Source organism: Vicia villosa, linkage group LG3, assembly GCF_029867415.1.
Source record: "Vicia villosa cultivar HV-30 ecotype Madison, WI linkage group LG3, Vvil1.0, whole genome shotgun sequence".
Taxonomy (NCBI): Eukaryota; Viridiplantae; Streptophyta; class Magnoliopsida; order Fabales; family Fabaceae; genus Vicia; species Vicia villosa.
This window is the reverse complement of record NC_081182.1, coordinates 28,915,072-28,926,903: the sequence shown is the minus strand read 5'-3', so window position 1 is coordinate 28,926,903 and position 11,832 is coordinate 28,915,072. Positions and strand designations below refer to the sequence as shown.

General features: G+C 34.7%; 1 protein-coding gene across 1 annotated transcript; it reads right to left on the bottom strand.

Annotated features, from left to right (window-relative positions):
* Positions 1-2,534: 2,534 nt before the first annotated feature.
* On the bottom strand, positions 2,535-6,083 carry LOC131655274 (uncharacterized). The gene is made up of 4 exons (XM_058925167.1): positions 5,946-6,083; positions 4,273-5,831; positions 3,218-4,162; positions 2,535-3,138 (listed from the first exon to the last, which is right to left on the bottom strand). Exons 2-4 carry the CDS (start codon positions 5,623-5,625, stop codon positions 2,584-2,586), a joined length of 2,853 nt encoding a protein of 950 aa, XP_058781150.1. The 5' UTR covers positions 5,626-5,831; positions 5,946-6,083; the 3' UTR covers positions 2,535-2,583.
* Positions 6,084-11,832: the final 5,749 nt, after the last annotated feature.

Genomic DNA, 11,832 nt, shown 5'->3' with positions numbered 1-11,832 from the left:
TTCATGCACACTTAAGCAGATTTTATTATACTCAATTGTTCTTTAAATACTTTATCATCATTAAAACCTAAGGGATGTCATATAAACCAATTTTGTTCCAATAATCTCCTCCTTTTTGATGATGACAAACACAAGTATTTAAAACAATGGTTGTTGATTTAATTAACAAGTTGACTTCAGGGTTTGAGGTTTGTAACCCCCTAAGTCTGATAGTTCTAAGGGTGAGTGTAACATCCCGATTTTTATTAATATTTTTATTGATTATCTTAGTAATTATATTATTTGGCGTTTTTAATAATTACTTATTTATTTAGTTATTATGTGATATAATAATTATTTAAGTATTTAATTATGTGAGTGTTTGTGTTCTTTGACTTAATTGAGTTATTAGAGAGATATAACTAAATGGGCCTAAGTGATAGAAACATAATGAATGGATTGGTGGGTTAAGCCCAATTGACATAAGTGAGATAGTAAGAGAAGGTTGGGGTTTTAGAGGCTACTATTTTCATTTGGGGGGAAAAGATAGGAAGAAGAGAAAAGAGGCAAAAGAGAAAAGAACAATGGTGGAAGAGAAAAGCTAGAAGAAACCCCATTTTTGCAGCTATGTTTCAACAAAGAGTCACCTTAGCAAAACAGACGTATCTCTCAATCCAACCATTGGATCGTTGCGGTACTTGGACACAACGTTTCTGAACCATAGAGGTAAGTTCTGACCGGAGCGATTTTGATTTTGAAGGGTTTTAAGTTCGTCTGATAAGCTGATTTCCGAACTGGTTTTTAGGTGTGTCTCCAAATGATGTTAGAAAGGTTTTCTTTTGGAGAAAAGCTTAGAGCTATGGTGAAAGAGTCCATATTTACCAAGGTAAGGGTGAGGTTCTTTCATGCTAAAGGGTTGTATGATAGTATGTTATGGTGGGTTTGATTCTATACTTTGATATCCATGTTCTTCTATGTTTCAATTTTGGGTATTTGATAATTTGTTGGAATGTGATTCTATAAATGTGATAAGTTGTGTGCAATTGATAATCTATGTGTATTAGATTGTTGTGTTTTTTGTGGGTAAATCATTAATAGTGAAATAATGGGTTTTGTTGTAGAATTGGAAAATAATGGAATAAAAATATAATAGTTGAATTAAAATTAATATATTTTGATTATTAATTGGATAATTAAATTATTAGTTGAATTTATTCCAATAAGTCTATGTGATTGGAATATACTTGGACTTGGACCAATTATTCAGTTTATCGATAAATTACGGTATTTTGAGAAAGGGTTAATACCTATTTTACCCCCTGCCATATGGGCCCTAGTTGAAAAACCCCCCTGCCAAAAAAAAAGTTTCAAAACATGCCTCATAAAATTTCAAAAGTTTGCATTTGGACCTTTATCACGCCACATCATTAAAAAATCTGATGTGGCATTATTTTCTGTAATTTTTTAATAAAATTATATGCCACATCACTAAGTCATGAAATGGAATGACCTAATTACCCTTAGTCTTTTTAACTTCATAAACCCAGGTTTCTCACCCTAATTCACATTCGTTGCTGCGTTATTCTTGTTCACCCAAGGTTTCTTCTTCTCCTTCTTGTTTCGTTGCTGCGTTTTGCGATTTGAGTCAACAAACTTCGTCTATTTTCTACTCTTTTCTTCATGAGTCAACAAATTTCATCTAACTCAAGCTTATCTTCAAATGGAAGAGTAACTCCCAAATGTGGCCACAATGTGTCCATGAAGTTATTTGTTTCAAAATCGGTTTCAAATCCAGGAAGAAAATATTGGAAGTGTAAGCTGTGGGGTAAAGAAGACGACTGCAACGCATTTATTTGGGATGATGAATTTTGCGGTGTAAGAGAATTTGGGCATCTTGATGTAGGATTTGCAGAACGAATGAGCAAAATTGAGAGAGACTTTCCACTAAAGATGGAAGCCATAGAGAAAAAGATTGATGTGCTAACAAAGAAGATGAATTATCTTTTAGTTGTGTTAATTTGTCTTTGGGTTTTCTTTCTCTGTTCATGTAACAAATAATTTGTCTATGTGTTAATTTGTAAGACTTCTGTTATTGAATTTAGTCCAATTTATGTTATGTTGGTTCAAGTTAACTCATGTTGGTTTATCTGACAATTAATTTGTCTGTGTTGTAATGTCTTTATGAAGGTGTATGGTTGTATTGAAATAGACTACAATGGAAATGACATTTGTTCTGATATGAAATTCTTATGTGTTTTATTATACCAAAATATGAAATTCTCATGTGTTTTAGTTAAGCCAATACCAAGTGAACTTGGATTGATTCCAAAATATTGACAATAACAAGTACATAAATAACAACTTGGAATGGTACCAAAATGGCACATAATTAACAACTTGGATGAGTACCAAAATGTCACATAATTAAAAGCTTGGATTGGATCCAATATGTTCTGATCAGTAGGAGTTACAAAATGGCACATAATGTGCTTAACATAAGTTCAATAACACAGTACATTTGAAATCACCAAAATGGCACCAAATTGGCACTTAAAGTACATAACTTAAAGACATTAAAACAGTCAGATTGAACTTTTAACACAGCTACTGAGTCATTCTCCTAGCAATTCCCTTCCACTTCTGTTTTGAGATCTTCTTTGATGCACTCCAACCAGATCCTTCAGGTTCATCAATTGTCAATGGTACATCGGGTGTTGATCCAGGCCCACCATGTCGTTTGGCATTTCTCACCCCCTTCAACCTCTCACTGACCCTTTTTCTTGTTGGCTTCACAGGCAAGACATTTTTCTTTTTCTTTGTAGGAGGTTTTTTGACACTTGCTGAAGCTGGCACTGGTTCAGTCGTTGCAGCAGGCTCTGAAACAGCTAAAGGAACACTTGTTGCAGCAGCAGGTTGCATAACAGCAGGTTGTGTGGGGTTATCAACTTGTGATGTTTGTTCTTCAAAGAGAGACATCATATCATTAAGCAATGCATCCAACTCTGGGTCTTCAATCACAGATGGAACTGCCTCAGTTTGAGCCTCAGTTGGAGCCTCAGTTGGAGCTGCCTCAGTTGGAGCTGCCTCAGTTGGAGCTGCCTCAGTTGGAGCCGGCTCTTGTACATGTTTTCTTGATACTTTGGTCCTGGGTGTCTTCCTCTGCATTCATTATCAAACATCATAACATATAATTTGTCAAATATAAGAACATATAAAGACATGAATTGTGAGGGAATACCTTTCTCTTGAGTGCATTAGGATTTTGCTCAGTAGCTTGACACTTCCTAGAATTGTGGCCCAATTTGTCACACTTTGTGCATCTATAGGATACACCTACCCTTCTCATCCTTGATCCACTCTCATCCAACTCTCTAAACCTCAGTTTCTTAGGCCTTCCAGGTCCCTTCTTGTATTGTGGTGGTAACAAATTTTCAGCATCCACAGTGGGCCACATGTCCATGCCATTTATTGGACTAACATTGTTTTCATAACATGCCCTATAAGCATCTCTCATGTAACAAGGATCAACATACTTTTCAGGATCTAAATTCTGATATTGCAAGGCAGAAACAGCATGTCTACAAGGTATGCCTACAAGATCCCAAAAGCAACAAGTGCAAGTTTTCTTCCCAATGTCAACAACAAACTGCAACCCATTATATGGGTGATGAACTTGCCACAAATCACCACTACTCCATGTAGGCAGCCATTCTCCACTAAAATGAGTTTCCTTGTCAAGCCTTTTCCTAGGATTAGGCATGACATTATGCTTCCACTTATCAAGCTTCACAATACTATTAGCAATCCTATTCATGACATAGTTCCTAATCCATTCTACCATAGTGAGTATTGGTTTATCCCTAGCTTGTAATATGGTACTATTGAAAGATTCACTCAAGTTATTCATCAAAACATCACACTTAGGGTAAAATGAAAAAGAATGCTTACACCACAGTTTTGTTGGCACTCCCATCAACCAATCCCATGCCTTCTTGTCAAGTTGCTTAAGCTCATTCATCTTCTTCTCCCAAGCCTGGAAGTATGTGGCCTTGGCAGCCCCCATTAAAAGGTCCCTAATGGCAACTCCACCACCAAATTTCTTCTTGAAATTTGCATACAAATGTCTGAGGCACACCCTATGTTCTATCTGTTCAAACATCTCCTCAAAAACACTAACAAGCCCCTAAAACCAGCATAAGCACACAACAGAAAAAGAACAACATTAGCACTATACTATAGAAATGAATCAATTAGTACTATACCATAAAAATGAATAACAAACACATAATGTACCTTTTGTTGATCTGATATAAAAACATACTTTCTCTCAGATCCAATGTCTTCCATCAGCAATTGCATAAACCATCTCCAGCTTTCCTTTGTCTCGGTCTCCACCACACCAAATGCCAAAGGATAATATTGGTCATTTGGGTCCCTTGCTACAGCAATTAACAGTTGACCTCCATATTGTGTCTTAAGATGACACCCATCTACACCTATAAATGGTCTACAACCATGGGTAAACCCTTTCTTGCAGCCATCCAAACAGAAATAAAACCTCCCAAATCTTGGTGGTAGTGTTGGATGTGGTCTCTCAGTGTTTATCTTGACAGTATTACCAGCACAATGGTTTCTCAACTCAGCTGCATAACTCCACAACATATTATACTGTTCCTTTGCATCACCTTCAATTATTTCATCAGCAATAGCTTTTGCTCTCCAAGCTTTTCCTTTGGTGATGCCTACTGCATATTTCTGTCTAAGCTCAGCCATAATTTCAGACAACTTTACTTTCCCTTGTGATTTCCTCTTTTCAACCACTAACTTAGAAACCCACTTGGAATTGGCAGACTTGTTATTTAATACCCTTGCACATGTGTGGGTCCCCACCCAAGTCTTTATCTGGTATGTGTGACTGTCTCCCACTTTACTACATAATGCCAAAAAGCCACATTTACCCTTGCACTCAACCCTAACCCTATAACTCTCATTCTTAACAAAACTTATCTCTCTACCATTTAATACAGACCACTCCCTAATAGCATCTTTAAATTCAGAGAGAGATTTGAACTCCATACCTAATTTGAATTGAAAGTCTTTGTTGAGCAGCTCTGATCTGAACTTGTCATACTTTGGCTTGGAAGGTTTCTCACCCATATCACTTTCATCAGCATCTGAACTATCAAGTTCCTCACTAGCATAATCCACATCTTCATCATTGGTTGTATTCCTCTTTGAACTAGATCCTAAGACACTCTTGGGCACCAATAGATTAACCTTCTTTACCATGCTTTTGGCTTTCATGTTTTTGGGATCCTTGGATGCACAACGCTTGAATCTCAAAGATTTCCCATGGACATTCACCCTATTCCCACTCTCGGGCAGAACTACCTCCACTTGATCGAATTGTTCATCTTCTACTTCAATCACTCTTTCCTCTTCACTATCATCGAAACATTCTCCTGCATCAGTATCAGAACCACTGCTCTCAGTTTCACTAGATGTGCTGAAGTCATCCACATTAGGATGAACCACCTTGGTCATCATGTCCTTGACACCATGCTCCACCCAAATATGGCCATCAACCTTACAAGCCATACAATGCTTAGCAATTTCTACACAAGCTGCATCATCAACAACATTCATAAAGCCTTCATCTAGTTGCGGTATCTTTCGCCATAGCCTAAAACCTTCATATCCCCAATCCCTAACCAAACTAACAGCTTAAAAAAAACTCCATTTATCTTCATCCTGACCTTCAACAATAGTGTCGCTACCCCCTCTGTAATACATATGACCCTCTTGCACGAAGTGTCCCCCATGGTGAAATACTACACCAAAAACACCCATACCTGCAGAAAAGAGACAATATTCCGTCCAACATTTCAGAAAGATTTTCACTTGGGACCACAATCACAAGAAGACAATACGTACGAGAATAGAAATCACAAGAAGACAATACGTACCTTTTTTAACTTCGAATCTAAAGCGTAATCAGAGTGAGTGTGCGAAATCGTATTCAGAGAGTGCAAAATCGTATTCAAGTTTTGCTTTGTTACGGTGAAGTCTTGACAACAGTGGAAGATGAAAATGAAGAACCCTAATTGTAGGGTCTGAAACGATAACAAAATCAAATGCACATCAGAAATGAAGTTAAAAAGACTAAGGGTAATTAGGTCATTCCATTTCATGACTTAGTGATGTGGCATATAATTTTATTAAAAAATTACAGAAAATAATGCCACATCAGATTTTTTAATGATGTGGCGTGATAAAGGTCCAAATGCAAACTTTTGAAATTTTATGAGGCATGTTTTGAAACTTTTTTTTTGGCAGGGGGTTTTTCAACTAGGGCCCATATGGCAGGGGGTAAAATAGGTATTAACCCTTTGAGAAATTGATCATAATTGTGTTTTGGTTTAATATTCAAGTTGAGAATAATATATTGTTATGCCAATGATGTTGTTTTGATAATTAACATTATTTCTAATTGATTTAGTTGATGATTGAAAGTCGATTTGATTTACTTGATATATTGGCATATTGAGATTATTTTGAGAATTGACCAAAATTTGTGATTTCGGTTTGGATGCCTTTGTTGCGAATAATGTTGTGATTGCCAATATGATTAATTATTGTGCATTGTTATGTGATTAACCTTATGGTATGAATCCTAGCTAATTGTCGTTAGTTTAGTGGATTATGATGATAGTTGCGATGACTGCGTTAATATGTGAAATTGAGTAATTGTGCCGATGTGCCGAAACATGATGATTATTGTAATGATCTTGATGATATGCAAATTGTATATTTGTGATTGTTTTGTGAATACGTGATGTTGTATATATGATTTTGTGACTAAGTGAAGATGAAATATTATGGTGACGAGAATTACCTCGTATAAATGGAAATTGATTGTGATATAGGCTTATGCCTCGTGACGATATGTGATTGTGATGAGTATGTTGTGTTGTCTTGTTTGTTGAGTCACATTTCATATGCATACTCTGTGACGGCCTGGATTGGCAAACAAGTGACGAAGGCTTATGCCTTGTGCCTCTGAATTGGGCAATTGGTGACGAGGAATGAAGCTCCGATTGGTACCACATGCATATGCACAGTTGAGTCACATATTGAGTCACATTTTGAATTATTGTGTTTATGAAGTGAATGCTATGATGTGTGAATGCATATTTTGTGAAGTTGAATTCATTTGATATGAATTGTTGATGTGTGTAGATGTGATATATGTAAATGAAATGTATACGATGAGAATGCAAATATATATATATATATATATATATATATATATATATATATATATATATATATATATATAAATATGTATGTATTAATGATATATGTATATATGTGGAATATATGAACCATGTTTTGCCATTGTTGATAGTTGTATTAATTTACATTGTGATTATGAAGTGTATGTTATTATGTGCTTGAATGACATACTTGTAAACTTGAATACATTGTTATAGTTGATAGTTAACATTATTGTTGTGATGCAAATTGCTTATATTGAGAAGTGGTGAATTGTGTATGATTTTACCTTTGCTATATGTATTATCATACTTTCCTTTATAATATTTGATATCTCACCCCTTCTGCTGATGTTTCCCCTACCATGGGAAATGGGCAGATACTCAAGTATAGATGTGGAAGTTTGTAGCTTCATCGTGTCTGGTTGGTGTGTCGCTCTGATACGTAGCACTTGGGGGGTTGTCTATATTGTTGTTTCTATGTTGTTCATGTTTTAGTTGTCGAGTTCCCAATTGGATAATGAGAAGTACTATGATGTTTGAAGTTGTTTCCGATTAAATAAGATGATTTGTTTATAAAGCTGAATGTTATGATTCCGCTGCATATTAAAATGAAGTTGGTTTGTCTAAGAGCTGTTATAAGTTGTTTTGTGCTTCTCTGAGATTAAACTGCTATGTATCTATTTATGAGTTGTTTATATGAAGTAAATGTGATATCCCAAATGCTTGTTGATAGTTTTTAAAATACTTTAATTTCTCGCATGATATTTTTGGGTAGAATTTGGGGTGTTATAGTGAGATTTGTAAGCTCCTTGTAAGTCCTATCCAAGTTAATTAAATTCATATTTAAAGCACAAATAATTAATTATTCAAAATTAAAGCATACACAATATCAGATTCAGGTGTTTAAATACTTACTATCTTACTCCCCCCCCCCCCTTTGTCATCAACAAAAAGAACACAAAAGGAAGAATGAAAATAAGCTAGAATACATAAGTATGATAAAATGTTTGGGGACTTATTAGATCTGAATAAAAATGAGATAAAACCATTCTTTGTTCCCCCTTGGACAATTTTTTTTAAAGGAATATTGATTTGGCTAAGATGGTTGTGAAAAGCATCTTCAAAATTTAAGATGGTCAAGTCTCGGTTCTCACAATTGAGTATAGATCAATAGGGGTCAAAGCTCAGAAGACGTGCATTAAGACCAATACTAACTCTCTCTCTCTCTCTCTCATGTCCATTGGTTCACAGAGTCCAAGACTTACTTAGCTTTACCTCAAACTCCCTATAAAATCATATTTTTAATACTAGTAACAACATAATACTCTTTCTTCCAAATAACTCTCTTCTTATCAAGCAATATGGGTAAGACAAAGCCAAATAAGCATTTGAGGAGAGACTTTTCCAAGGAGATCAGCAAGATCATGAAGAAGCAGGAGAAGGAGGAAGATCAACTCCATTAAAGATGCAAGAGCCCAGTCTTTCATATTTTTTGGAGCATCAAATGTAGGAAGAACTTCAGAGTCCAAGATGAAGAAACCCAAGAAGAAGAAGGATCTGACTGAAGAACTTGAATTAGACTCAGAAAACTGATGAAGGCTGTATTAACTTTGTCAGATCAGGTGGATGGCATAACGACCAATACTGAAGGTCGTAATCCTTTAGTGTATTGTATCTGCTATCTTGAGAATGGTTTAGAACATGTATTGGTTTCATCTTAAATAAAACTAGCAGATACTTTTTCAATGCTTTTATTTATGAATTTCTTGCCATAATAATCCTTTAATTTAACCACTGGTGTTGATAGATGTGGTTCAACCATTTTAGTCGTGTGTGGAAAGAGTGAGTTTTTGAAAATATCAATTGAAAAATTTTAATAAAATTTTGACTAGAGAAACAAGACATAATTTTATTATACCATAAAGATGCTAATTACTAGAATTATATTAGAGACAAAAAATCATACTTTGAGTATTAGAGTCTGAGACACTTCAGAGGCTATTATTCATCAGAAGTTGGTTCAGAGCTTCTAATCATAGTAGCTTTTGATCATCATTAGACTCTGGTCCTCCATTCAGAAGAAAGAACTACTCTTCTACAAAATGCATGTTCAAATTCTTTTTAATAAAATCAAATCTTTCAATAGTAAGAGGCCTAGTAAATATATCAGCCCATTGGTGATTAATATCAATGAATTAAATATCTATTACACCCTTCTGAACATATTCTCTACTAAAATGATGTTTGATTTCTATGTGCTTGATTCTAGGATGTTGAATGAGATTTTTTGTCAAACAGATAGTAGCAATATTATCAAAAAATATTGGAATACTGCTCCCACAAATATGATAATCTTCCAGCTAATATTTCATCCATAGTAGTTATGTGCAATAAATAGCAACTGAGATGTATTATGCTTCTGTTGTAGACAAATCATTCGTTGTTTGTTTTTTGCTAGCCCAGGATATAAGGTTTTCACCAATGAATTGACAACTTCCGCTAGTGGATTTTCTCTCAATTCTATCCATAACATAGTCAGCATCACATAATTCAACTAGCTTGTAATCTAGATATTTCTTATACAATATTCCTAAATTTGTCCTTTCATATATATAAAAATTCTCTTAACAACAGTTAAATGAGTCTCTCTAGGATCTGATTGGAATCTTGCACATAGACAAATACTATATAAAATATTAGGTATAAAAGTTGTTAAGTAAAGCAAGGATCCAATCATACCTTTGTACATCTTCTAACGGACTTTAGAGTTTCTTTCCTCTTTTCTCATATTGCAGGTTGGATGCATAAGAGTTGTCATAATTTTGTAATTATCTAGCTTGAATTTCTTTAGAAGCTCCTTTGTGTATCTAGTCTAATGAATATAAATTCAATCCTGCATTGATTAATTTTAATTCCAAGGAAGAACTTCAGTTCTCCCATCATGCTCATCTCAAACTCATCATGCATTGTCTTCTTGCTGACTGTAGCCTTGTGCTACAATTCTAACTTTATTTTTTACTACTTCTCCTTGTTCATTGACCTTGTTTCTAAAGACCCATTTTGTTCCATTAATGTTCATCTGATGAGGTTTGGGTACCAGATCCCAACGTCATTTCTTTGAAACTTATTTAGCATTTCTTAACAATCCATCCATCATCCGATAGTGCTTCATCAACAAAAGTAGGTTCAATCATGGAGATAAGTCCTACAATAGCATTTTTTCTCTGAATGCAGATCTTGTCTTCCTAGGACAATTCTAATTTCCAATGATTAGATTTTCTAGATGAGAAGACTTGTACTTGAAAGTCTTTCTAGATTGTGTTGCTTCTTGATACCTATCATGAGCTTGTTTAGAAGCTTCTTCATCTGGATGAGCTTCAGAGGTTGAATCAGTTTCTAATTACTAGCTTATGGAGTTTGAGCATCTTCTAAATGTTGGATAGTTTCTAAAACATCAGCTTTTGGACATCCAACTGTTGAGGATAAAGCATATACTAAATGACCAGAACCTGGGGAGTATTCAGATATATGTATTTCTGCAAAACTTTCAACAAGATTTGACATTTTTTGTCATACTCTTTGTCATCAAATATAATGTGTATTGACTCTTCAACCATTTTGATTTTAGAGTTATACACCATGCATGCCTTAAAACGTTCACAATATCTTAAGAAGATATCCTTTTGAGCTTTAGCACCAAATTTCTTTAAATAGACCTTATTGTTTAAGATGTAACATGTACATCCAAACTAGAAAAAAATAAGATATATTAGGTTTTCTTCCCTTGAATAGATCATATGATGTTTTGTTCAAAATTGGTCTAATGTAGATTCTGTTATGAATATAACATGATGTGTTTACAGCTTCTTCCCACAAGTACTTCGGTAAATTGTTTTCAGGGATCATGGTTCTGGACATTTCTTGCAAATATCTATTCTTTCTCTCTACAACCTCATTTTGTTGGGGAATTCTAGGATAAGAGAACTCATGAAGAATTTTATATCTTTCAAAAAGGTTTCAAATGACTCATTTTCAAATTCTCCTCCATGATCACTTCTAACTTTTAAAATCTTTGATTCCTTTTGATTTTGTACTTGTACGCAGAAGATGCTGAACACATCATATGACTCATCCTTGAATCTAAGGAATTTCACCCAAGTCCATATACTATATTCATCAACTGTGACTAATCCATATTTCTTCCCATTGATTGATGCAGTACTAACAGGACCAATCAAATCAATGTGAAGCAGTTCTAAGGGTCTGGAGGTAGAGACAACGCTCTTAAGTTTAAAAGAGTTTTTATTAAATTTTCCTAATTGGCATGCTCCAGAAAGAGCATTTGAGTGATAATTAATGTCTGGAAAACCCTTAATAAGTTTTAGCTTGTTGAGCTTAGAGATTAATCTCTAGTTAGCATGCCCTAGCCTATTTTTTATCACTCACGGGTAGAAGACAAAGTACCTTTTAATCAACCAATTCATAAAAACTTTATTTTATAAACATTTCCTTCCCTCTTACCTTTGAACACTATGGACTTGTCAAATTTATTCATGACTATACATATGTTCTTATC

Bases quoted from the DNA above. Each gene is read 5' to 3' on its own strand.
- LOC131655274 (XM_058925167.1), bottom strand. From the start codon at position 5,625: ATGAATGTTGTTGATGATGCAGCTTGTGTAGAAATTGCTAAGCATTGT. The intron at 4,163-4,272 runs GTACATTATGTG...TGCTGGTTTTAG, and splicing joins TTATATCAGATCAACAAAAG to GGGCTTGTTAGTGTTTTTGA. The intron at 3,139-3,217 runs GTATTCCCTCAC...TAATGAATGCAG, and splicing joins CTAATGCACTCAAGAGAAAG to AGGAAGACACCCAGGACCAA.